General features: G+C 36.9%; 3 protein-coding genes and 1 non-coding gene across 16 annotated transcripts; 2 read left to right on the top strand and 2 right to left on the bottom strand.

Annotated features, from left to right (window-relative positions):
- Window positions 1-236: 236 nt before the first annotated feature.
- Window positions 237-6,224, top strand: LOC122009037 (ultraviolet-B receptor UVR8-like). Of its 2 annotated transcripts, none has more exons than XM_042565003.1 (9): window positions 237-362; window positions 888-1,168; window positions 2,303-2,496; window positions 2,586-2,633; window positions 2,956-3,028; window positions 3,329-3,500; window positions 4,968-5,399; window positions 5,474-5,665; window positions 5,917-6,224. In XM_042565003.1, exons 2-9 carry the CDS (start codon window positions 916-918, stop codon window positions 5,978-5,980), a joined length of 1,428 nt encoding a protein of 475 aa, XP_042420937.1. In that variant the 5' UTR covers window positions 237-362; window positions 888-915; the 3' UTR covers window positions 5,981-6,224. The 2 variants fall into 2 exon arrangements, with proteins under 2 accessions (XP_042420937.1, XP_042420938.1); XM_042565004.1 differs by having other exon boundaries at window positions 238-362; window positions 892-1,168.
- Window positions 6,225-8,182: 1,958 nt separating this feature from the next.
- Window positions 8,183-8,829, bottom strand: LOC122012135. Of its 2 annotated transcripts, none has more exons than XM_042568584.1 (3): window positions 8,731-8,829; window positions 8,539-8,627; window positions 8,183-8,437 (listed from the first exon to the last, which is right to left on the bottom strand). In XM_042568584.1, exons 1-3 carry the CDS (start codon window positions 8,752-8,754, stop codon window positions 8,281-8,283), a joined length of 270 nt encoding a protein of 89 aa, XP_042424518.1. In that variant the 5' UTR covers window positions 8,755-8,829; the 3' UTR covers window positions 8,183-8,280. The 2 variants fall into 2 exon arrangements, with proteins under 2 accessions (XP_042424518.1, XP_042424519.1); XM_042568585.1 differs by having other exon boundaries at window positions 8,539-8,638; window positions 8,731-8,783.
- Window positions 8,830-20,963: 12,134 nt separating this feature from the next.
- Window positions 20,964-24,513, bottom strand: LOC122009034 (transcription initiation factor TFIID subunit 8-like). Of its 11 annotated transcripts, XM_042565002.1 has the most exons (5): window positions 24,349-24,501; window positions 24,194-24,276; window positions 24,062-24,118; window positions 22,963-23,959; window positions 20,964-21,518 (listed from the first exon to the last, which is right to left on the bottom strand). In XM_042565002.1, the coding sequence occupies exons 3-4, from the start codon at window positions 24,081-24,083 to the stop codon at window positions 23,082-23,084; spliced, it is 900 nt and encodes a 299-aa protein (XP_042420936.1). In that variant the 5' UTR covers window positions 24,084-24,118; window positions 24,194-24,276; window positions 24,349-24,501; the 3' UTR covers window positions 20,964-21,518; window positions 22,963-23,081. The 11 variants fall into 11 exon arrangements, with proteins under 11 accessions (XP_042420936.1, XP_042420935.1, XP_042420925.1 ...); XM_042565001.1 differs by having other exon boundaries at window positions 24,062-24,276; XM_042564991.1 differs by having other exon boundaries at window positions 22,963-24,126.
- Window positions 24,514-24,586: 73 nt separating this feature from the next.
- Window positions 24,587-24,659, top strand: TRNAR-ACG. The gene has a single exon. It is a non-coding gene; the product is annotated as a tRNA-Arg (tRNA).
- Window positions 24,660-27,943: the final 3,284 nt, after the last annotated feature.

Genomic DNA, 27,943 nt, shown 5'->3' with positions numbered 1-27,943 from the left:
CTTAATTTAAATCTTTTGACAACCATATCAAAATAAGCAAGTTAGACTCAACCATTTACAGTATAATTACATCAACAGCTTATCCTTATTATTATCATTAGCGAACTAATAAGACCAGCCTAATATTCAGGCCTAATTCAAAGTAGTAATTATGGATACTCGGGGGGCGAATGTGATACTTGCTCAAATAGAATCCATTTCTTTCGGCATATAAGGGAATCTCTTCGCCTCTCTCCCACCCTTTTGCGCCTCGCGTGAGGTTCGGTGCCTGCCCGTTCCCTGCTTCTCGGAATCGCCTCAGCACGAAATCTTCTCCTTCAGAATCGATCGATTGCAACCGATTTATTCGAGTTCTTTCCCAGGTAACCGAGAATCCCACCCATTCTTCCTTGGTTTGCGCAAATCCACGTTTATTCGCCACCTGCGGTTTTTGTTCGTTCGATCTAAACGATTCTTTTGTTGCCTGTGGTTTGGATCCGAGGATTTCTTTCCTTCGCTTCCATAGATTTAGTTGGTGGCTTTTCCGATGAATTCTTGAAGCAAGGCGCAGCTAACTTCGTCTTCCGTCTCCCAGATTCATTTGTTATTTTCATCATCAAATTGACACACGTTTTGTTGTTTCTTAGCGTAGGTTGTTTAGCAGATGCCTTTTTGCTCATTTTGATGACTTGCGATAGCTCAAAGAAAATTACAGTTTTTATTTTGCAAGTCGATTGTTAGATTAGGCATTTGACCTAGGCCGCAATAGGTTGTTCTTCCTTTCATCGCTCTAAAATAATTTATGCCTCTTTGAATTCATGTTTATTTTTTTCTTGTATTTTCTTATCTTTCTTTGGGGTTCTCGAGATTGGTTTTGATTTGCGTGTTTTTGCTAATCATTCTGAAAGTTAGGTGATTTCACCAATCACATAGAAAATGGACATTGATGAAATACTTTGTGATGTCCGGGTTGTCAATCTTCCGACCAAGAGTGCAATTTATATCTGGGGTTATAATCACAACGGACAGACAGCAAGGAGGGGAAAAGAATGCCACCTGAGGATTCCAAAGAGTCTTCCACCGAAGCTCTTTAATTGTGCTGGAGGAGAGATCCTCAGATGGTTGGATATTTCTTGTGGCAGAGAACACACTGCAGCAGTAGCTTCTGACGGATCTCTATTCACATGGGGTTGGTGTCTCTCCCTTTCAGTGCTTTCCTTTTAAGCTTGTATTGTGTTGTGGCTTTTTGCAATTATGCTTTGTTCTCTTTAGACTTTTGGCTTGATTGGAATGAAAAACTTTGTATCTTGAAAATGCAAAATGCATATTCACTGGTATCAACTTTAACTGTAGCTTGAAGATGGTCAAGATAGTAAACAGTGGATATGTGCTATGATTGCCTATCCTATCTTGAATATTTTGAATTAATGTTCCGAAATTAATAAAATATCAGCAAAGAAGTATATAGCATTATAGTATCTAGTAATACATGTTATGATGTCATGATAAAATTAAGAACTTAAATGTGACTTTTGTAAGGACCACAATCATGTTGAACTGCTTACCAACATCATGCAATCCACAGTTCTGTTGTCAAAAGTTTGTTTGAGAAGTTAAAGTGAATAAAAGGAAGAAGGGAAAAGGGGCCAAGAGAGAAAATGAATAAGATAAATGAGGGACATGCCTTATATCTGATCTATGCTCCAGTAAGATCCTTCTACACACATCCCTCAGCACTTTTGCTAATTGTTCCTTTATTCTTGCTTATTCCATTGAATGATATAATTCTTGCACACTTAATATTTGATGCCTCTTTTGTTTGGAATTTCTAGATGAGTCAACCACCCAATGTGTTGGGTGTCTTAATGAAATCAATACTCATTTTGCTAAAATTAGTAAATAATTGCACTGTATCAACCTAAGAAGTAATAAGAACTTGAAGAGAAAATATTAGTAGTTGGTAGTTGTTCTTGATCAAGATCTCATAGATTGTGATAATGTGGTTTAGAGAATCCACAAAATATGTTGGTCTCCTTATATTCTTAGATTAGTACCAAATTATTAGTTGTTGATAAGCTTCCTTATATGGATATGACCACATTGACCAGCTGACCATTATTGAAAATTTCCTAGCAAATTTGTTACACGAGTATCACCTTGATTTTTCTTAGATTTTATGAACTTTTATTGGACACATTTATGAAGGAAGCATGGATCAACCAGAGTGACTTTTGCTTTTGATAGATTCTTTTATTTTAAAGGAATTTTTTCAGCTGAGTAACTAACCTGTTTCTTTATTTTCTTTTTTTTTTCCCAAAAAAAGGTGCTAATGATTTTGGTCAGTTGGGAGATGGTACAGAGGAGAGAAGAAAGTATCCCATAAAAGTCAAGTCATTGCAAACAGAATATGTGAAATCTGTTTCCTGTGGAGCACATTGCACTGCTGCTATTGCAGAACCTCGAGAAAATGATGGCATATCATCCAGAAGCAGGCTTTGGATCTGGGGACAAAATCAGGTAAACTTTGTTAGTTCATTTTATAGTTTGTCCACAATTTCCCAAACTCTTACTTTCATCCTTAACATGATTTTTCTTTCTTTATTCAGGGATCAAACCATCCTCGTCTATATTGGGGAGCCTTTGCTTCAAATACGGTATTCAAATACCTTGAATTCTTATATGGCCAATGACTTTTGGTTCTGAAATTGACTTAAGGCATTATTCTGCATTCTACTAGGATTCAAAGATAGTGGATTTAAACACTTATTTTCCTATATATTGCTAACTTCTGTCTATCTGTCACCAGCATTCCCTTGCATTTAGTATTTTAGTCAAGACAAGAGTTTAGAATCCATGGGGATCTTGTAGTTGTTGCGTGTTTGAAATGCAATTGCATCTGTAGCCTTTTGCCTGTTTTATTTTTCTATTTTGAATATTTTTTACTCTTGTTTATATCAACAGTCTCTAACTTTGTAGGTTATATGCCAAGTTTCCTGTGGAGCAGCTCATGTAGTGGCTCTCTCTGAGGAAGGCTTACTCCAAGCATGGGGTAATTATTCAACACTCACATGCTTTCAAAATGTTGGTTGGTTTCTAATACTTGGTACATGAGCTGTTTCTTTGTTTATTGTTAACCATTGTGTTTTGGCTAAAGATTCTGGGATATATAATAAATATTATTTTGTGGAGCAAAAAGATTATTATGAATAAAAACATAAAAAGAACAAGTAAACATAAGATAGAGAAGCATATTAGGATTAAGCCAAGTGTCAGAGAAAACCAACTGCATGTCTTTTGGAATCTCTGACAAGGTATTAACTAGATATATGTTACTCTTTTGATAAACCAGGCTACAATGAGTATGGCCAGCTTGGCAGGGGTGTCACTTCTGAAGGATTACAGGGAGCTCGGGTATTGAATGCCTTTGCCAAGTTCCTAGATGAACCCCCTGAGCTTGTGAAGATCAGGCAAGTGGCATGCGGGGAGTACCACACAGCAGCAATATCTGAAGATGGTGATGTGTAAGTGATCTGAGAGAACCTTGTTTACCAGGGTTATCTGAGCAGTTTGACCATCACATTTTAATGGTTGCTCTCATGTGGAAATAGGATTAGGAAATTGAAATGCTCACTACCTGGAATAATTACATTTGGAACTTGGAAGATGAGAGAGCAACCGTAGGAACAAATCAACTTGAGTTGTTATATTAGTTTCCATTGTATGATTGACCCCAGCGTCACTTGCCAAATCTTACTCTTTGAAGTCATTAACCTGTATCCTTGATCTTGATCCTTCAGCTTGCTACGTCTTTTGATCCTTCTGCTTGCTACGTCTTTTGCAGCAATTTTTGACTGAGATCTCTACTGTAACAAGTAACAACTTTCAAGTCATCAATGAACAATGTGGTATAAAGATTGATCATGTCTATACTCTATATAAAATGGAACCAATACATCTTTTTCAAGTAGTTCGCTCAACTAATGATATTTGTCTGTTCCAAGTTAAAATTATGACTTGTTAGCTACATAATTTGACTCTGTTACCAATCATGTTTTATGCCTAAAAATGAATATTTTCCATGCAAATTTTGATTTTAGTTTATTTTTTGTTCTCACCTAGATTCAGTTATTTTGTTGCTTTTATACTGTTTCTACTTCTCTCAGACCATATAGCGCTAGAACTTGAATATTATTTCTCTATCTGTTTCTGACAGGAACATTCCCCTGATTGCTTTTTACTCAATGATGCTATACATTCAGAATTTCAAATGTAGAAATTGGTTGGTCTCAGTTAATAGAAAATTTCAATGAATTGTTAGATGAAACTTAAATTGGATGATTAGTCTTTAGGATAAGCATCGCGCTACATTTTAGAACCAGTATGAAAAATAAGAATGAGAAAAGTGATAGCCATAAAATGCTTTAGAATGATCGAACCTATTATATGCATGCATTTCTTTGTGAACAAACTATAGTTATGGACAACACAATCTTAGACAAACTCAATAAGTCTGGTGATTCCCTCTTTTAGGATTCTGTTTAAAAGGATTATTGCAGATAATGATAAAGGCATTGAAGCATAAATACTGTAACTGTGAATCCAAATTTCTGTTATGACAGTTATTCTACTTTCTGCTCTGCTTGTTAGTAAGGTATGCATTCCAAAATATGAATAGAGACAATTGAATTTGGAATTTGGAATTTATAATTCTGGCACTACACAAGTCTGGGCTCACGATGTGTTTCTATATTTTTATTCTGATGACTAAATACCATTTTGGCATTCAGAATTTCATGTCACTGAAGTTAGTAAAGTAGATTCCTTAGTGTGGCACTTTTGACCTATGGTAACAGCAGATTCTTCAATTTGTTCCACCTAGTTTTGATTTGCATTTGAATTACTTTAAAAGGTTGATGTTTATTCTTTTATGTCACTGAGATCTGGGTCTACACTCTCACCCTACTTAGAATTAATGGTTGATTCTCTAGGTATACTTGGGGTCTGGGAAACATGGGACAGCTTGGTCATTCTTCTTTGCAGAGTGGTGACAAAGAGCTGCTACCAAGGCAGGTAGTTGCGCTTGATGGTATAGCCATAAGGGATGTGGCATGTGGTGGAGTTCATACTTGTGCTTTAACTGTAAAAGGAGCACTGTACACGTGGGGTGGTGGCCAGGCAGGGCAGCTTGGACTGGGTCCTCAGAATGGTTTCTTTTCCTGTTCTCTGAATACATCAGATATACTGCTGCGCAATCTTCCTGTCTTAGTCATACCTAATGGTGTAAGGCTTGTTGCCTGTGGTCATTCTCACACGCTCATCTCCATGAGAGATGGAAGAATTTATGGTTGGGGATACAATTCCTATGGTCAGGCAGCCAATGGGAAATCCACATATGCCTGGTCCCCTTCACCAGTTGATTGGTGCGTTGTCTTCAAAATTACAATCTTCTTATTGTGCACATATTGCTGCTAAAATTTTCGATCCATGTTTCAAGGTGTGTCGGGGAGGTTAAAAGGCTGGCAGCTGGTGGTGGCCATTCGGCTGTGTTAACTGATGCTCACACCTTGAAAGAATTGTGCGAGTTCAGGCTTGCAGAGAGTGTAAATCTATCTAATTGCTTTACAATTGCTGATATTGCATCTCGAACTAGTGCAGATTCCTTGGCACGACTGTGTAAAAGATATAGGTATTGTTATGCTCAGATTGTACCTTCTTTTTTGTTCATGATAATAACTACATGGGAAATTATGGTCGTTCATGTTGCACTAAAACTATAATCGTAATGCAGTTTTACAATTATATTTGAATTCCTCTCTTCCCCATTACCAGTCAGCAGCTGATTCATTAGCATTATGGAAATTGAAAGTTCATATATTTGTTGTAGGTGGTCCGTGTAAACGAGAAAACTAAAAGATTTCTGCTCTTTTTTTTTTCTAGGGAACATTTGGTTGACCAGGGTAATTGTGATAACCAAGAGGAAGAAGCCAGCCCAGAGATCTAAAGCCCAGGGTTATCACTCTGGTCCATTCATCATTCAACTATTTATTGTTAATATGTGATAATAAAAAATACTAAACATTATCCTGTTAAACAGTGATTGTGTTAATATACTTGGAACTGGTCTGTAAAGATCAATTACAGTTTATAATTTGGTTAAAACAGCTTTTGACCATTAAAATGTCTTTGGTCAAAACAAAGATAACATTGTAGCACCTATGACAAAATTTAAAAGTTTGTTTTTATCATTATTATAGCCAATGTATTTTAATGGCAAAATTAATATTGCAAGGTCATAACATATATATATTATTTATAGGGATGAATGGATGCTTATTTGAGATGGTCCTTGATTAGGGATGATAATTTCATCCGAATTCGATGGAAGATCCGATATCCGACTCGAATGGAGGAGGATATGGAGGACTATGATACCCGATCTGAATATCCTAAATAATATATACACATATATTAAAGAAAATTTTCTTTTTTCAAAATTAACTTATTATTTTTGTTGATATTAGGAGGAGACTATATAGATGTTTAATCTATTTTTTTAATTATATATATATATATGTATATTTTAATAGGTTGTTAATTTTAATATATTTTTGTTGAATGATAATAACTGGATAGAAAAAAAAAATTATAACTATAAAAGATGGGTATACCTATCGGAGATCCTATACCGTACAGGGCCGGCTCAAGGCATAGGCCATTAAGGTCTATGCCTAGGCCCGGCTCAAGGCATAGGCCATTAAGGTCTATGCCTAGGGCCCCTATTATATTAGGGTCCACAAATTTTACATATATATATCTATGTAAATTAAATATAAATATTAATTTAAAAACATATGAGTAGGGATATTAAATATTTAAAATTATGGTTAAAATAAAATTTAGTTGAGATTTATTTTTATCGGTAATTGTAATTTTTTTACTAGCTAAACTATATTTGGTCAAAAATTTTAAACTTTTTATAGATTAAATTTGGATCATTTTTATTTTTTTTACTCATGTTAGATTTAATTGATATTTTAAATTTTTACTATTAAAATTAGATTTAGTTAGTAATTTATTTTTATTTTTTATTAAAATTTAATTAGTAATTTAAAATTTTTTAATGATATATTTATTGATTACACTTAATTTATATACATATACACACTTTTAATAGTCAAAAACATATTGAAAATGTAGAATTATTTCTTTCTTAAATTTTATTTTTATTTCATTTTTTTTTAATAATTCATGATCAATATTTTCTAACTAAATATTTTTAGATAAATAAATTTTATTAATAGTTTATCAAAGTTAAAATAAATAAAAAGACAGTTTAGTTTACGAAACTCCCGTTAACGAGGGATTCCGAGGAAGAGTCTATTATACATAATGACTATATTTAGTACTTGAACCTATTTCTTCTAGGTCATACAATAATTTTATTGTTGTGTCAAAACTTTCCTTTCTCGAAGTTAAAAATGATTGATATTTTTTTTAAAAAATTATAATTAAAATGCATATTAATAGTATTACAATAATTTATTATTGTTTCTAAATTAGATAACATAAAATATTTTTTATTTTTTAAATTTTACTAATAATAAAAAAGTGAAGTTTGACATAAGATAAAGTTTTTGTGGCCTAGTTGGTCACTACTACTAATGTATAAATAATCATTGACAATATATGAAACTACCCTTTTAAATTTTACTAACAAAATTAAATGTCGCCCCCGGGAAAAGGGTGAGTTGGCTATACGGGTAGATATTGTTACAATGGGCAAAGTGTCGAATCTCGACAAAGTCAAGAAAAATACTCTCCCCACAGTGACCAATTGCAGCTTTCCGATTTACCTCCTCACAGATAGTCGTAGGATTGGTCGTGTTAGGCTGTTAGGGTGACAAATTCCACCTTTTGCTATAACTAATAAAATTAAATGTTTCTAATATTTATTTTAAAAAATATTAAATTCTTTTTTCGCCTAGGGCCTCAAGAATGGTTGAGACGGCTCTGGCTATACCCGATGGGTATAAAGACGAAGGATATAAAATCCTATTCGAACCCAACCTATTGCCATCCCTATCCTTGATCACTTCTCCGCCATCAATGTATTTTAGCCAAAATACTTCGATTGGTTAAAATGACGCAAACTAGCCATGACAGTTTATTTAATGTCGCGCTAAATGTATTATTAACTAAAATATAAGTTAACAAAATAGTAATTATATGCACGAATTGATTGATATACAGTAGACACGGGATCACTACTAATAACATATTGCTGCTCTCTTAATTTCTCCCTCACTTGTCATCGCTGCTGCCGGAGAAGTAGCTGTTGAGAGCGGGCATGACTTCTGGGCGGCGCTGGCTGAGGAACTTACGCAATCCATGCCGTGCGTACTTCTCCCCTTCTTCTGCATTCTCCAGCACCGCCGTGGACCGGTTCGTCTTGTTGATCCTGCAAAACCACCAGATTTAATTCATTATATATATATATATTCATGACAGTGTTCTGGCAGAGTTACGTTGATTAAGAGGTGTGTTCATATTAATTGTTACCTGACATCAGGATTCATGAGGATGTTTCGAGTGAGCTGGAAGACGCACATAGTGGTCACAAATCCCATTGCTGCCATGAGAGGGTAAACCTATACATAAACTTATCGAAAGTACATCAGCTAACTTCTTTAATTTTATCTCCATGGATTTGCTTCATTATGACAATTGACAAACAGCAGGAAGAGATCTTACCTCTGGTTTTATCCAACGAGCCATTGATCCTTGATCTCTCTCTGTAAGCTGTGGAAGTTCTAATAAGCACGTAGGTAAGGTGGTGATTGTTCATATATATATAGATATATGGATTTGAAGAATTAAAGAAATTAAGGGAAGGTTTAATTGGAGATAGACTAAGACCGGAGAGGATTGCGAGAAGGAACGTGCATGGATTTCTGTGGGCAGTGGATGGTGATTGACTTGGTTCATGGGGATGGTCAAAACCGGGAGCTGAGCCAACTGTTTGTGACTAAGAAATCAATTTTGCCTCTTTAGTGCCTCCTGCCTACGTCTCTCTTGGTTCTATTTAAATTACAATATTAATTTTTTTAAAATTATATCTAAACTTTTTAAAATCTAACTTCTATTATAGTTTTATTTTATCCCTCCTAAAATTATTATGATTAATGTGGTGGACTTCATAGCTAAGGAGATCTATCTTTGGTGCAATATAATCATACGTACTCTGAGGAAATATTAAATTTAAATATATATGGATAATTTTGATATAGTTGATAAAAGATTTAAGTTGAACTTAATTTATATTATCTTGATAAGTGTTAATAGGAATGGGGCTACGTGATTTAGTAAGAGGAATGAGTATTTTTATAAAAGATGTTGCTTGGTTATATCCTATTTGGGAATAGGAAGGAACTAATAATTTTTTTAAAAAAATTTCTACATTATATATATTTGTCATTTTAAAGGTGAGGATTTAGACTTTGCCATTAAAATTTGAATATTTAAATAATCCCGACATAAGAGATGTTCTTTTTATTTTTCTATTTTCATTTACTTTATTTGATATTATTTATGCGTTCTTATAACACTTTATATAAGAGCATTGCCTTCATTACAACAAATAATGTCTATTAGAAAAATGATCCAAAATACAATTTTTGATTATTCCCAATTGTTGGTTATGCCAACTAAACAAACTATTACAAAATATTAAGAACTGATGTATACTAACTAGGTTAATATTGCATGCTTTGTTTATAGCATATAAATACAAAATAACAATCTCAAAATATTCTAACATTGTAAAATAACCTAGTTGTTCAATATCAATTCTTCAGTTCATTTTACAAAAGCTTTATAAACCAAAATGATATGTGTTGACAAGATTTAGAGGGTAGATGATGGATAAAGGAAACTCTGCACAAACGACCTTCTCAAATGACTTAGCAAAGCAAATATAACTTGACCTTTGACAAGATCATTATAGCATATTTCAGCAACTTTGCCAACATTCATCAGAGATATGCCAACATTTAGAAGTTCATCAATTACTTCTTCCATCTTCTCATTAGAGAGGGATTTATTAGATTTAGACTCCGCAACCAAAGTATTTGTAACAATAACATATTGTGATGTCATGTAATCACATATGAACTCAAACTTAGTAGTAAAGTTGTCTAACCTTGCATCAATAGTTTGTTGAAGTGTTATGGGCTTCTTGCATACTTTTGTAAAAAGTTTTTCTCTTTGGTGACAACTATTTGCACTTGTTTGTTACTTGAGTGGTTGATGAATTACTTGGGGATTCTTGTGCATTAGAGACTATGACAAGTTCATCTTCATTATCTAAGGAAGAACACACGGTCATATTTTTTGGACAATTGACATTAACACTGGCTTCAACAAAATCCTCAGCGTGGACTCCTGTTGCTCTATCCCTACCCCAAACCATGTCTAGCTTGTGCAAATAAGAAAATCTAAAATTCAACAACCCAACTGTATTCTTGTAATTCTATACAAAAGATGCACTAGAAAGAAAAAAAAACAATTGAAAACAAAAGTGTGTTAAAACTTAGCAAGAAATAACTATTTAACTAAAAGTGCAATAGTGGATAATTATTTAACTTATCAAGTACTATTCATCAAACCATTGTTTCTTATAGAAGATCTTATGCTGAACATCATCCCATTGGCAATCACTTTGCGTACGTATTTCTAAAATGAGATTATACTTTTTTCCTTATCCATTCAATCTTAGAGTCAATGTGGGGATCACCTTCCTTATCGAAATTGGGAATCCTACTCACCAACATTTGTGCACTTGAAACATGTAATTATTTTTGAATCCCTCGGCCCGTTAACTTTCCACAAAGGATTAGAAGTTAGTTTTTGTAGAACATCAACCAAGGCATCAATCTCATCCTCCTAATATTGCTTATTCTTTCCGCTCCCACGAGCAGTCATAGGTGTAGATCTTCCTAAAACAAGGGTAAGTGCCATTAAGCAAATAGTATATAATAAAGCTCACTTTCTGAAAAATATAAAGTAATACAGTAAACTAAAAATTATACAAATATTATGTATTAAAAGATGTTAGCAATTCCAATACAACCACCTCATGAAAATAATCACAAGATGAACATATAGGTGCATTAAAAATAATAAAGTAAACTGAGAGTTATACATTGACAATATTACATAAAAAAATGAGGTTAACAATTCTATTACAGTCATAACATGGGCTACTAGAAGTTCAAAAAGAGAGAACTCATGATTTTTATTTTATTTTTCAAGTCAGTATTAAGTATTCAGTCCTTCATATTGACTAATTCTAAAGAATTTTCTATCAACGGATAAATTAAAAAAAAAAAAAAAAAAAACTCTTGAGGAATTAGTTGGAGAGGAAGTAGCGCTTAATTTGATATGCATAAGATTAATGTGCATGACCAAAAATATATTGGTTTTATGGCTCAAGACCAAGACACAAAGGCAGGTCAAGCTGGGAGGGATTGGAATTGGTTGAGTTAACCATAATTAATATTTGTGAGTTGACTTAAGATTTATTCTTCAAAAAAAAAAAAATTGTGACAGAAAGATTCGAGTCAATTGGATGATTAAAATCAAGTGGAGCTTAGTCATTAATAAGAAGTTATGAGTTTATCAAGTGAATTAAATTGCAGTAGAGATATAGTCAATTGAAGACAAAGTTGCTAGGAGAAAGACCAAGAATTATCCAAAATGTAATGAGCCTCACCATGAGGTAGACAGTTGATTGGTAGGGTTGAAATAAGGATATTAAAAAAAATCAATCTAAATATGATCCGAATTTAAATAAAATTTAAAAATTCTAAATTTAAATCTGAATAACTCAACCAATCCAAATAACCTAATCAACAAAATTAAAAAAAATTTAAAATATTTTTTTTATAATTCTTCATTTTTATTTAAATATTTTATTATTATTATATTAACTGTTGGGACCGAAAAGTAACTAGAGAGGGGGGGGGGGGGTTAATAGCTCGTCGCGTGCTTCGTGGTTGGCGTTGCTTGTTTCTTCAAAGATGTGCAGCGGAATGTACAAGAAACAAAATACAACACTAACAAATGAATTTTACTTGGTATCCACCTCGCAAGAGGTGACTAATCCAAGGATCCACACACTCACGCACCCTCCACTATGAAACACACTCCTCTACGGTAACTACCGAAGGCGGAGAAGCCTTTACAAACTCTCAATACAAGAAGAAAGGAAAGGATATGAAATACAAGCAAAAGCTTACAATAAACCCTAACTCTAACTTCTCTTCTTGCTTTTGATCCGCCTCTTGACTTGGAAGAACCTCCAAGAATCTTCAAGAACTGGCGATCTGAACTTGAGAGAGAGCTGTGGAGTCGCTGGTGAAGATCGGAGATGAATCGTGTAAGCACTGTCAAGTTCTACCGAAGAAGACGCACGCCAACGACCTTTATCTGCGCCAACGGTCGGATCCCGATCGATTGGATTGATCCCAATCGATAGGGGAAGCTTTGGATCGATCAGTGGATCGATCCAGAGCACCTCTGTGCTCTGGGAATTTGCCTGGATCGATCGGCTGATCGATCCAGGGCTTATCACGACAAAACGCACCTTCCCAATCGATCCACTGATCGATTGGGACCTCTGGAACAATCCACTGATCGATCCAGTAGGCTTCTGTGCGCTCGCGACTTCCTCCCAATTGATCCACTGATCGATTGGGACAAAGGCTTCTCGCGGGGACATCCCAATCGATCGGCCGATCGATTGGGCTCCAGCCAATCGATCTGCTGATCGATCCAGCTTCTGGTTTTTGCCCAAAACCAAGTCTCAAAGCCCCCAAACCAACATCCGGTCAATCCATGACCTGTTGGTTCATCATGCCTAGCATCCGGTCACCCTTGACCTGCTAGGACTCCCTCACCAAGTGTCCGGTCAATCCCTTTGACCCACTTGGACTTTTCTTCATCATGCCAAGTATCCGGTCACTCCCTTGACCTACTTGGACTTTCACCAGATGTCTGGTCAACCTTGATCCATCTGAATTTCTCCGTGCCAAGTATCCAGTCAATATTTTGACCTACTTGGACTTTCACCAGATGTCTGGTCAACCTTGACCCATCTGGATTTCTCCGTGCCAAGTATCCAGTCAATCCTTTGACCTACTTGGACTTTCACCAGATGTCTGGTCAACCTCGACCGATCTGGATTTCCCCCATGCCTGGCTTCACTCACTAGGACTTCCATTCTGCCTAGCTTCACTCACTAGGACTTTCACCTAGCTTCACTCACTAGGATTTTCTCACTGCCTAGCTTCATTCACTAGGTCTTTCACCTGGCTTCACTCACTAGGGTTTCTCTTCTGCCTGGCTTCACTCACCAGGACTTTCACCTAGCTTCACTCACTAGGACTTTCACCTGGCTTCACTCACCAGGTCTTTCACCTAGCTTCACTCACTAGGACTTTCACCTGGCTTCACTCACCAGGGTTTTCATTCTGCCTGGCTTCACTCACCAGGACTTTCACAGTAAAGTATCCAGTCAACCTTGACCTACTTGACTCTTCTTCAATCAACCTAATCAGATCCTGATCAGAGGGGAATTGCTCCAACAATCTTCCCAAATGTACAACTGCACCTGCACTTGTCCATATCATCGAAGTCTTGTATTGTCAAACATTGAAACCCAAACCAAGACTCAAGCTTGGTCAACCAGGTCAACCTTGACCTGAGGGATATTGCACCAACAATCTCCCCCTTTTTGATGTTTGACAATACCACATGTAAGTTAGACTAGTCCCATAGCCTAAATCTCCTTCATGCCACTAGGTAATGAAGGCATAAGTTAAACCCTTCATTCTCCTCCTAAGAGCGCAAACTCCCTCTAGGTAATGAAGTCCTAACTTAAACCCTTCATTCTCCCCCTATTGGCACACATCAACAACATGCCCCATCCTTGGGCACACATCAACAAATTCACTTGTTGAAAACTCTCCCCTTTGAGACTCTCCCCCTGAAGAGTTGCTTATCGTTGTTCACAACTTCACTCGTTGTGATCGACACGACAATGAAAGTCTCATACCCTTCATTATCCTTAACCCTATATTCTCCCATTAATGTAGTCAAATGCCCATCCTAGAGCATTTCTAACTTAAACCACTTGAACAATGAGGATATCCACTCCCCATTAAAGTTCAAACGCTCAACCTTGAGCATTTTCTGAAAAGAAGGTTAACCACCTTCCAAGGTTCATGAAAAAAAATAGTTTTCATGTCTTTAAAGAGTCCCTCCCCCTAAAGATATGGTGGTAACTTCTGTCATTGCACCAACAATGACTTGGAATCCCTAAACCTTTAGGAAACCCAAATTTAGAAGTTTTAGGTTCAAAAATTTAAGATTGAAACAAACCTCAACCTAAACTTCAATTTAGTCTTCCTTAACCAATCCATTCTTGTTTTCAACACGAAAACACCCTTTTTATGTATACACATGTATTTTGAGGGGTTAGGAATGGTTACCTAGACTAAAATAGGTTCAATATGCTGAAAATAAGCTTTCCCAGCCAAAATCAGCATCTTCGATCGATTGGAGTTGGGTTCCAATCGATTGAACCCTGCTGAATCGATCCACTGATCGATTCAGTCTTCTTGGATCGATCGGATGATCGATCCAGCGAGCTTCTGCTCGCGAGAAATGCCTTCTCAATCGATCGGCTGATCGATTGAGGCACTCCAATCGATCCACTGATCGATGGAAGACCTGAAATTGCTGAAATTCAATTTCAGCCAATTTCAGAAACCCCTAGAAAATTCTACAAAATTTTAAAAATCGTAAAAATTTGTGTAGACATTATTTAGGGTATAATTTATCATGAAAAAATAGTTTTCTATGAAAATACATCATATTTTCAAAGATTGACACAAACTTGAGAACTTGCAAAAACTTTAGTGTTTTCTTCAAGTTTGTGTTTAACTATTCAATGGTGATTACCATCAAAAGATAGCCTTCACCAAGGTTTTCCAAAATCATTTTAAAAACATTTTCAAAACCAATATCCCACCATGTTTCTTGGGCTTAATGCACATGACTTGTACATTAGCTTTCCCAATGATGGGAAAACACATAACTATGTGTTTTGATGAATTTAAAACTCAAAAGAATGCACTAAATCAACATCTTGAGTTTTGTTCATCATCTTTACATCTCACTTGTATCTAATGTGCACTAAAACACATACAAGTCATCTTATAGGTCTTTGTGAGATGTAAAATTTGATTTTGCCCTAATCTAGGGATCATGCATATCTAGGCATTTTATGAATATTGAATATCCACCTAGGATGTCACTTGTTGACTTGTTGATTAATGTCATTTGTCCTTAATTTTAAGGAAATGAACATAATGCATAATAATGTTATGGCATACATCAAAATGAAATAGCTTTCAAAAGAAAGATTCCTATAACTACATGATGTATGTATGACATGACATGGTATTTTTGTATTTTTCATAGTAAGTCATGAATGCAAAATATAAAACTAAATATGATGTCATGACATATAGTGAGCAAACAATCATGGCAAGGTTTAGCATAAATAAAATACCTAGATTACCTATCTAAGTGTCCTTAAACCTTAGCTAAGTTAAAAGTCTAACCTAGATTGCCCAAAGTGCTTCAAGACAATGCCAAAGTCTAAAATTGGCATTTCTAATTCTCTTGATTAATTTATGCCAATTGAAATTAATCATATTCCTCAAGTGTTGGCATATTTCATTTTTCCACAAGAGTAGCACTTTAAATTAAGGTCTGGATTGTCTTTAATCTCTTAAGAACATATCAAACTCCCAACTTGGTAGTTCTTATGATTTTCCTAAATTGTGCCAATTAAGATTAAAATCACTATTTCCAAAATTTGGCACATTTCACTCTTCCAAGGAGTAAATGATATATCTATTTCATTTTCAAAGGTTAATAATAACCTTGAAAATGCTCCTTGAGTGTCAACTTCAACATGATTAGGTTAACTACCCTTTCACTTAGAGTTGATACTCTCTAGCCCATCTATGGGGTAGAGAAGATGCTCCTAGGAACCCAAAACCTATTGGTGTTCCTTGGATGCTCTAGGTACTCACTAGGGATAACCTCCCTAGATACCTTCCTAGTGACCTTGTTTTGCTTCTTAGAAGCCTTGGTCACTTTTTCTAGGTCAACCCTAGGGATTGCTTCCCTTGTGACCTTCTTTGTGGCTTTCTTAGACTTCTTAGAAGTCTTAGTCACATTTGTTGTAAAAATACTCATAGGGATAACCTCCCTAGTATTTTTTGCTTGCCCGCTAGGCCTAGGGTTTGTTCCATAACTATATGGAACTCTATGGTAAGTAGGTACATCCTTTTTGATTTTAGGTTTGTATCTCAAACCTCTATGGCCTTTGGATGACCCTTGTTGTCCTAAACCTAGATTTTGCTCATCTTGCCCTATTAGGATATTTTCCATCTTTTTTAGGGTCTTTTCCATTTTATCAAGTCTTGACCTCAAGACTTGATTTTCTTTCCATAAGTCCTTAGTTTTTGATTTATCACTAAGTTCATGAGCATTTTTATTTTTAGGCTTATAACTATGGTCCTTAGTGTTATTGCCTAAATTCTTATCTACCTTCCTAAACCTAGGTGTGGTAGTTTTAGCATGGAGAGCCATGTGTTTTTCCTTAATGCTATCATGCTCTCTATTCTTATGGTAAATAGCATTAAAATGGTATAAATTGGAACTAACATGCTCTTTACCATAATTTAAAGGGGTAGGCTCAATAAAAGATACCTTTTTTTTTTACCTTGGAGGCTCCCCCTTGAGTTGAGCTTCCTCCAAGAGCCTTGACCACCTTCTTCTTCCCCTTAAGGCATTGACTTCGGTAATGCCCCTTTTGATTGTAAGAGAAACACACAATGTACTCCTTGCTCTTCTTTGTATTGGGGATGGTCTCCTTGCCCTTTTGTGCCACTTGACCCTTCTTCTTGGCCAATTTAGGGCACTTGCTCTTGTAGTGCCCATTCTCCCTATACTCAAAACATATAATATGATTTTTATTATTAATTGAATTATTTTTACCTTCACATGTAGGGATGACACTTGATCCTCCATGTGATGTGGATGTAGAGGCTTCCTCTTGATCCGATAGTGATGCTCCTCCATTAGATTTGTCTTGACTTGTGGAGGTGGAAGCTTCTTCATTCTCTTCTTCTCTTGACCCGGATGTAGAGGATTCTTCTTGCTCTTGATCCGGTGTCAATGAAGATTGCTCCCCCTCAATCCTAGAGGTGGAGGCTTCACCTTCATCTTCATCCTCTTGTACATGAGACAAGGAATATACTCCTTCCTTGCCCTTTTGATTGCTCTCCTTTGAGGATGAAGCTTCTTCTTGGACTTCTTCTTCGGAAGTTGAGCATCTCTCAACTTCGGAGTCCTCCTCTTGGTCTTGATCCAATGAGTCACCCTCTTTGGATTCCTCTTGATTCGGTACAGTGGAGGGGATCTCATGGATTGATGCCAATTTACTCCAAAGCTCCTTGGCATCCTTGAACTCTCCAATTTTTCCAAGAATGTGGCTAGGCAATAGATTGACCAAGAACTTGGTCACTTTATCATTGGCCTCACATCTTTGGATTTGCTCTTGGCTCCAATTGCTTTTCTTGAAGACTTTTCCCTTTGAATTTCTTGGAGCCTCGAAGCCTTCCATTAGAGCAAACCATTGCTCTATCTCCACCATTAAAAAGTTTTCGATCCTTGATTTCCAAAGATCGAAGCTAGTAGATGTGTATGGTGGAGCCACCCTTATGTCAAATCCAAGTCCATCTTGGAATTGCATCTTGAAGTTGAGCTTCTTGAATTCTTTGACTTTGATGAATTTGCTCCAACTTCTTCACCCTCTAGCTTTGCTTGTTTTGTTTGCCCCTTCCGGCGATGATTCCGGTGAAGAGCGGCCTTGCTCTGATACCACTTATTGGGACCGAAAAGTAGCTAGAGGGGGGGGGTGAATAGCTCGTCGTGTGCTTCGTGGTTGGCGTTGTTTGTTTCTTCAAAGATGTGCAGTGGAAATGTACAAGAAACAAAATACAACACTAACAAATGGATTTTACTTGGTATCCACCTCACAAGAGGTGATTAATCCAAGGATCCACACACTCACGCACCCTCCACTATGAAACACACTCCTCTACGGTAACTATCGAAGGCGGAGAAGCCTTTACAAACTCTCAATACAAGAAGAAAGGAAAGGATATGAAATACAAGCAAAAGTTTACAATAAACCCTAACCCTAACTTCTCTTCTTGCTTTTGATCCGCCTCTTGACTTGGAAGAATCTCCAAGAATCTTCAAGAACTGGCGATCTGAACTTGAGAGAGAGCTGTGGAGTCGCTGGTGAAGATCGGAGATGAATCGTGTAAGCACTGTCAAGTTCTACCGAAGAAGACGCACGCCAACGACCTTTATCTGCGCCAACGATCGGATCGCGATCGATTGGATTGATCCCAATCGATCAGGGAGGCTTTGGATCGATCAGTGGATCGATCCAGAACGCCTCTGTGCTCTGGGAATTTGCCTGGATCGATCGGCTAATCGATCCAGGGCTTATCGCGACAAAACGCACCTTCCCAATCGATCCACTGATCGATCCAGCAGGTTTCTGTGCGCTTGCGACTTCCTCCCAATTGATCCACTGATCGATTGGGACGAATGCTTCTCGCGGGGACACCCCAATCGATCGGTCGATCGATTGGGCTCCAGCCAATCGATCGGCTGATCGGTCCAGCTTCTGGTTTTTGCCCAAAACCAAGTCCCAAAGCCCCCAAACCAACATCCGGTCAATCCATGACCTGTTGGTTCATCATGCCTAGCATCCGGTCACCCATGACCTGCTAGGACTCCCTCACCAAGTGTCCGGTCAATCCCTTTGACCCACTTGGACTTTTCTTCATCATGCCAAGTATCCGGTCACTCCCTTGACCTACTTGGACTTTCACCAGATGTCTGGTCAACCTTGATCCATCTGGATTTCTCCGTGCCAAGTATCCAGTCAATATTTTGACCTACTTGGACTTTCACCAGATGTCTGGTCAACCTTGACCCATCTGGATTTCTCCGTGCCAAGTATCCAGTCAATCCTTTGACCTACTTGGACTTTCACCAGATGTCTGGTCAACCTCGACCCATCTGGATTTCCCTCATGCCTAGCTTCACTCACTAGGACTTCCATTCTGCCTAGCTTCACTCACTAGGACTTTCACCTAGCTTCACTCACTAGGATTTTCTCACTGCCTAGCTTCATTCACTAGGTCTTTCACCTGGCTTCACTCACTAGGGTTTCTCTTCTGCCTGGCTTCACTCACCAGGACTTTCACCTAGCTTCACTCACTAGGACTTTCACCTGGCTTCACTCACCAGGTCTTTCACCTAGCTTCACTCACTAGGACTTTCACCCGGCTTCACTCACCAGGGTTTTCATTCTGCCTGGCTTCACTCACCAGGACTTTCACAGTAAAGTATCCAGTCAACCTTGACCTACTTGACTCTTCTTCAATCAACCTGATTAGATCCTGATCAGAGGGGAATTGCTCAAAACAATCTCCCCAAATGAACAACTGCACCTGCACTTGTCCATATCATCGAAGTCTTGTATTGTCAAACATTGAAGCCCAAACCAAGGCTCAAGCTTGGTCAACCAGGTCAACCTTGACATGAGGGATATTGCACCAACATTAACCTTTTCCTCTTAATTTTTAGAATAAAATTTAATTTAACTTAAAAAACTCATAAACCCTAAATTTAGGTCAATCCAGATCAACCTGAATCCAACCTAATCCTAACACAATCTAAAAAATCCCAACCCGATCCTAATACAACTCAAAAATACCAAACCCGAACCCAACCTGAATTCGAAAACTCCCAATCCTAACTTGATAATTTTTGGGTTGACTCAAGTCAGTTGGAGAGCTAGGTTCATTTTTGACACCCCTTTTAATTACGTTACCAAGTAATTTGATGACCAATGAGGATAACCATAAGGAATTTTTTTTTAAAAAAAAAAAATAACTAGCAACAGATATCCAATCTATCTTAGAATGATCAGTCCGATCCTACGAAATTTTTTTATCGATCATCAAGATAAATCCAGAAATTCTTATAATGGACGGGAGGATAGGATCTCTATTAGGATTTTTTTTTTAGTTAGCACAATTTATTCAGCTCTTCGGGCCGACTAATGATGGGGATAACCGATCCGATCCTATAAAAATTTTCCACCAGCCATCAAAATCATCAAGGAAAATGTTTATGTTGTAGTTAATAATTGAACCATAAATATTTAAAAGACTACGTAAGGGCCTCATTGCTGCACCCCTAGCGTAGGACGGATCTCCATTAGGAAGGAAGTTATGCTAAGATGCCTTTAGGAAAGGTCATGGATCCTCCTTTGTATAAATGCCTCAATCCTAGAAGTTTCCCATCATTGTGTCTTCAAAAGACATTCATTTGTCGTTGTGCGAAGGAGAAGCCTTCCAATTTGCCAACTTGGCACCCCAGGGAGGGTCCTCAACCTGATGATGTGCACAATTATGATGACCAAAACTACATCTATTGTATAAAGTAGAATGTTGTTTAGAGGCAGAGAAAAGACTTATTACTTGCGACAAATTTACAATTGAAATCAAAATGATTCTCTCTAACCCCTCAGTGTATATAGATCAACATGTACCCTTTGGCCGAGCTATCTCTTGCCTTGCAAAGTGCATAATGCATCAACATGACATCATATCACACCTCATATGTGTCCTATAAGAACTTCATTTGTCATGTGGATACCATGTCATTCTCAACATATGAGATCAAAATTCTAGATAAAAGTTCAATAATTCATCAGGGCAAATAAAAATCCACTCAACTATTGCATCGAAACATAATCGTTAAGTTCCCCGGATGACGGTGCTGGGGGAAAAGGTATCACGTGCCGCTATTGGGTAGCTCAAATAGATGGAGAAGTCAGTGTTCAAGTATACAACCACATTTACATTTAGGAAAATAAACAGATGGCCCAGCTTCACATGTTCATGAAGATAAAGAACTTGTCTGGCATTTTTACCATCAAATAATGAAGACACTTGGTTCAATATCTCTGTTTCAGTTCATCTAAACCTTCTTCTGAAAATATTGCACAAAGAAAAACAGACATAACAGACGAAACATAATGCACAACAAGTGGTCCACTCCATAAAGCTTCAAGCTTTTCCATTTACACGAGGATACCCTCTGATATTATCATAGGATGATCAGAATCTCATCTGCGGGGAGATTATGTATGTTGATGGCTACGATTTGTCAAGGAGCACAAGCAAAATTGATGTCATCTGTACAAGAACCATGCGAGGGCGACTCTGGCTGCCAAGAAATGGGAAAGCAGCATGGAGAAGAGGATTCAAGGCAGGACATTGCAATCATCATTCAGCATTTCAGAATATCACCTAAATTACACGATTTACATTGTGTTATTATCCTACGAATGAATAGACTAGGCATTTTTATGTGCTTGTAGATCAGTAAGCACAGATGAGACTACATAGCTGGGCCAACTGTTAAACCAATAAGAAAATAGATATACAAGTACAACTAACTGAGAATCTTTTTTTTTCTTAAGGTGTCTCGAAGTTGAAAACTTCATACTTTGGTTTATTGGTTTACAAAAGGTGTCATACACCTTTATGCTATTCTTTTTTGAGTTTTGAAGCAGATGTTCACATTTACCACAATGATTTTGGGGTGAAATTCTATCAGTTTAGACCTTTTGAAATTCTATCAGTGTGTATAACAAATGGCCTTTCATTAGAAAGTGTAGAAATTAGGAAAAGTAGAATAATGGTATTCCTTAAGCATGTAGAGAACTTTGGACACAGCAGTAAACCTAAAATATTAATGTGAGATTAGAGCCGTTGCAACAGTGCTGCTATTAATACTAATACCTGTACCCCCACCCTAATAATAATAATAATAATAAAATAAATAAATAAATAAATAAATAAAAATAGATACTCTGTCTAGCTTGTTTTATGAAGTAGAGGAACTCTCATAAACATACTATAATTAGACACAACAATAATGAAATGAAACCATGATATTCACAAGCAAGAGAAACAGAACTTTTCTTGTGAATGGAGCGTGCAACCAAATATTCCTTGAGCCTTAAATCAGCAAAGCTATGGAGATAGTTGCTGGAGTACTCAGGCAAAATGACTACAAACAAAGGCTGGTAGTGGTTAGCTTCGCATCCAGATGAGGCGGTATCATCAACGGTTTCAGCAGGCAAGCTGTGGGCAAATTCGTGCTCCCCCTCGCCTGTTTTGGGTGTTGTCACATTGGTTTCTTTGATGGGGTTGTGTGATGAGTTGTGTGGCTTTGATATCATGTAGAAATTAAGAAAAGTAGAATAATTAGGACTCTAGACATAACCCTAAATCTAGAATACTAATACAAAACTTAATTGGCAACATTAAAATCCTATTAATACTAATACCTGTAATCGAAAGGAACAAATGGAACACAAATATGGTCCAATCAACTATTGACATTTAAAACTAAGAAGAATAGAGTAGGTGCCCTATTAATTAATCTGATTTTTTGGACACAATTTCAATTACTTACGTTTTAAAAAACATACAATAGTCAATGGTGTTTGTACCTTTAAAAGCATCAAAAAGCTTTCGGAGAAACTTGCACCTATGTTATTTACCAACTGACCAAAAGAAACATGTACCGACATGCTCATTGCTCAACCCAATTATAAATGAGTCACAACCTTAATTGATCCAAGTTTTGAAGTAAACAGAAAAGGTCATTCCCACATTCAAACTAGCAAAATTTGATATATACTTTTTCTAGGTGAAGATTCTTCAGATAGAAAATTTCACATACCTGGTGTTTCTCAAGTAGTTAAGTCCCGAAGGGAAGAAAAAGGCATATATTCTACCCAATTGAAAAAGCAAGCATTTTGTAGTTACAGCTGGAAAAGATCATGAGGCTTATCCACTTCCTTAGGTTATAATCTCTGCTCTCTTCTTTTTGTCATCCTTCTCATCATCCATTAAAAACCATGAATTCTTTCTAGCATCCAATATATGAGAAGAGGGTGATATTTCTGTGAATTTCTTACCAACTCTAATCTTGAATTGAATTGTAGTCCTTCTTTGAGGAAGAGCAATTTTATCATTAGAATCCAAGTCAAGAGATTCGACCTTGGATGCCTCTGATGCAGGGGCAAAAGTTTCAAGTAATGCAGAGCTCTTGCCAGGCTCTAGTTCTCGTGGAATCACAACCTCAGATATCTCTTTGTCATTACATGACAAAGGTAGGGCCAGAAATGGATTGCTAGCTACCAACTTGCTACCTTTCTCAACATCTCCATCAAAAGTCAGCTGAATCTCAGCTGGAGCATTGAAACCAAGCTTGCTTTGTATACTCAGTAAAGACCTCTCAGCCTTTCTCCGCTGCCTGGTCTTTTCGACCTTCTCTTCCTTAGCATCAGTATCCCTCTTTTTCCATACCTGTGTGGGCCTGTAGGTGTTAGGATCAGGGAACCTTGGAAGCCAATCAGGAATGTGGTTTCCAGCAGGCACCTCCCTAACTTGAGCAAAACTAGGATTAGGCTTTGGCATTCTAGGAATAGGGAACTTCATAATAGGCCGACGAACAGAGGCATCTACTTCTGTGTTTACAAACTGCATGAGCTCTCGAATAATACCTGAACTCAGCAGGCATCTATGAACATCAGATGCACCAGGGTAACCCCTCAATAAACCAAAATCTTCCAATCCCAAGATTACATCAAAAACGCTGCAACTCGTTCTGCCGGACAAATTGGCATAAAAAATTGCAGTTTTGCCGAGCCTGCAGATGTATCTGATAGTAATATCTGCAAAGGCGGAGCTTGCAGATTGCTGTGAACTGTGGAATCCAGTTGACTGGCAAATCTTGGAGACTGCAATCCTAGCAGCATAACGGCTAAATTCCTCACCTTCCAAAAGACGCCTCTTCATCAAGCCGGTCAGCTGATCTCCGCCACTCTCTTTGCCTCCATACCTCATATTCAACCGATCATATTAGTGGCATCAAAATCAAGGCTCGGACAATCAAGAGAACTACTCACCGCCCGCTATTCCAAACGCAGCACATAGCAACGATTTGGAAATTCCAGCAGATTTGTTGAAAAGCTCTTGATTTCATCAGTACCTGAACAAAGAAGTAGAGTTCAACTCCAAGAAGAATACTTGAAGCATGAGATGAGCTCAACCGGAGGGTGACCTCAGGAGCTACCAAATAGTTCCTCCATGATCTGAGATGCTACGGATCGGGAAAATAACTAGGTAGAAGAATAGACGATGCGGGATAAAAATTATCACCTAGGAAGTTGATTACTGACGAGGCAGATCAACTTTCCCATCGAAAAACCCTAGATTTCCTAAATCGAACAAGCGAGGGAGATTGCAACACTTAGATTAAATATATATAAATCTTAACTAGATAGACAACCATCACATCAGACTCCATGGCCCAATGGATAAGGCGCTGGTCTACGGAACCAGAGATTCTGGGTTCGATCCCCAGTGGAGTCGTTACTATTGTGTTTTTATATCTTCTTTTCGCACGGAATCCGATTTCATTTCTCTAAACCCTAAACCCTTCTCTTCCTCCCTCCTCAATCCTGATAGTTGACCTGAGACCTTTGCTGCATTACATACACTCAACTCCTTCTTGCAGTTGGAAGTCCTCCTCGTGAGTAAATGAGCAGGAATCCCCAGCAGCAGTACTTTGTTCCTGCCCAACTGCCATTCCCGCCATCACTTTGCGTCACAGAGCCCAGAGCACATCCAGCAATTGGTGTCAGGCCAAAAGGAGGACCCTATTCAATGCCACACCCCTTTCCCACATTCCACTCCTTGTGTGTGTGCATTTACTCAGGCTCATGGGTCTCTTGCCTTGGCGTTCAAAATCCCCCCCTCCCCAACTTTCCCCTCTCTTGAACCCATCCCGATCCAACCCACCCCACTCTCTGTTCTTCATGGTATCCTCCACCCTCACAGGAAGAGCCATGAGGTGTTCTTGCTTTCCTCTTCTCCTCGTCATCGCCGTATTATTACTCTCTCTGCAGGCCTCTTCCGATGATCACCGCCGGCATCAGCTGCCACCGCGCGGCCGGCTTCAGCCGTCGCCACCTTCGCCGCCGCCGCCGGACAAGGACGAGATCGATCTAAGGTACGGCATCGAGAAGCGACTGGTGCCGACGGGACCCAACCCTCTTCACAATTAGAGATGCCGTCCTTTCTTGTCATTTCTTTTCCTTCTTGTTTGCTGAAATGAATGGCGATGTAAATCACGATGAATTTGGCAGTTGCCGGCGATTCAAACTCGGAGGATGTTAATTCTTTTATGCAATCTTTCAATAATGCTGTGCTTTGAATTGTTATTTTTAGTTTAGTTGTGTGCGGTTATACTTGTGGAAGAGTCATAAGGGACTCGTGCTTTCATTAAGAGTAGTTCATAACCACCTTTGAGATCGAACCTCCATAATCTCACTTTATCGAGTTTTGATTTGATTTTATACCCCTTTCATAATCTCACTTTATCGAGAAAGTCTTAAAGAAATTTGGTTAATTAGACATTGCAACCGTTTCGATAGCTTATTATCCCTCCCTAATCCTTGTCAAAATTAAAGGGGAATCAATACATCAAAAGAACTACGCACAGATTATAGATTCTTTACTTTATCTCTCTAACAGAACAAGAAGAGGCATTAGTTATGTTGTTTTCAGATTAAGTCGATATGTCATTAACCAAATCAAGATCACTGAAATGTTATTCATAAATTCGTTTAGATCCTTGAGTTGCCCCCGGGATTATGGTACAATGGTAAAGCCGCTCAGTTGTCTCTCAGATATTTACGGTTTAATTCTCAGTGGGTTGTCTGCACCAAGCACTTCATGATCACCTAGGCTCAACATTATCCAATTAAATTAATCATTTTTTTTATTTAGATCCTCGAGTTATAGAAAGCTTTAGTAATACATAGGTTATTCTTTCTTAATTGAACTAAAGGTGGGAGTTGAAGAGGCGTCCGAAGAGGTCAACAGAGAGTTAGAGAGAGTTGCTACTGAGGTTCACACTCAAGACCACATGAATGAATAGGGTTGTAAACAAGTTACCTCAAACTAAATTTTATAATATTCAAGTTTATTTAAAAAGATAATCAAATCAAAAACCGAATCTAATATGAATTAAAATAATTGTTCAAATTTTACTTGAGTTTAGGTGGTTTGGATGTTATTGAATTCTTAACCTTAATTTGTTTGATTATTTAAAATTTTTTATATTTTAAATTTATTTAGTTGGATATTGAACTTGATAATATAAATTTATTTGCTCATTTTAAAATTTTATTTATTTATTTAACATATTAATAAAAATTTTTATTAATGAATATTATTTAAAAATATTATTTATGAATATTAATAAATTGAATATATATATATATATATATTTAAATTTATTCATAGTTGTTGTAATTTATTCATTTAATTAATTTTATAAATATTAAATAAATATGAATAAATTTTTACTAAACTCAACATTTGATTTATTTACCGCTCAGAGAAAACTCGATCCTCTTTACCGTTCTTCCTCTGCGTCCCCTGCTTTTTGGAAGAGAAAATGTGTGGCAGTCACCAATGATTGAACTAAATGAACGTCATCAGGCAAATTAACACGGCTGCTGTTTTAGTGTCTGATTTTCACCTAAATTTAAACTTGGTTTGCAATCTTTTAAAAAAATTAGAATGGTTGCAGATTTTTTTTTTTTAAGCAGATACATCCTCCACGGATTCTTCTCAGTTTTTTTAATTGATAAAATTTTACTTAATTTTAATATTTTATTCATTTAGGCTTATCATCTTGAATAACCTTTTTTTACTTAAAAAAATTCAACAACACCCGTCGAATGCTGAATTCAACTATTACAGTATCATATCTATTTTCTTAAATACAAAATTCATCTTAAATTTTATATTTTATATAAAAAAAATTTTATATTAAGTATCCTACCCCTTCTTTAAATTTAAATATCATAAATAATACTTCTCTAAATTTAGAAAATAAAATTCATTCCTAAAATATTAAAATATTTGAAAGAAATAAAATAAAAAAAATATAGAACTGTCACATCAGCGGCTCCCTTAGAGCCGGTTCCACAGATATGAAGGGAGGTAAATGCAGGTACACAGCTGAAAGCGCATAGTCAGGACGTTAACCCCAGACAATGATACCTCGAGGATCGAACCTTGGATCTTTCGGCCATGAAACCATGCGCGTCCAGCTGTATCACACCCTAGGACTGGAAGAAATAAAATAAAGAGAATGAATTCGTAGGAGAGAGAAAATTAATAATAAAATAAAAATGAGAGAATAAAATTTTAAAAAAAAGTAAATTAATAGAAATTTTAATTAACTGTAGTGTGTAGTGAAAAATAATTTTTTAAATTTAATAAAATAGATAATTTATTTTAAATTTTCAAAAAATATAGATCCACTACATTAACGACCCTTAATGTTGTCCTACGGATATGAATGAAGTACATATAGATATATAGGTGTCAGATACATGGTGGAGTAAACTCTAGATCGTCAGTTCCTAAAAATCGATCCCTAATCATTATACTAGAGATGTCATACGTCCACTGTCTATGCTACGCCTCTGGGACACTTAGGGGCTGCTTGTTTGGGGGGTTTGGAATGGGAATGAAACTAAACTTGTGCTTGGTTTGGGGAAATGAAGGTGGGACCTACGGATTCATTCCTCTAAATAGAGGAATGGGCCATTCCCCACTAATATGAGGGGTATGGGTAT

This window comes from Zingiber officinale, chromosome 8A (genome assembly GCF_018446385.1).
Source record: "Zingiber officinale cultivar Zhangliang chromosome 8A, Zo_v1.1, whole genome shotgun sequence".
In the NCBI taxonomy this organism is placed as follows: Eukaryota; Viridiplantae; Streptophyta; class Magnoliopsida; order Zingiberales; family Zingiberaceae; genus Zingiber; species Zingiber officinale.
Note: the sequence above shows the minus strand (reverse complement) of the source record. Positions and strands in the feature narration are given on the sequence as shown.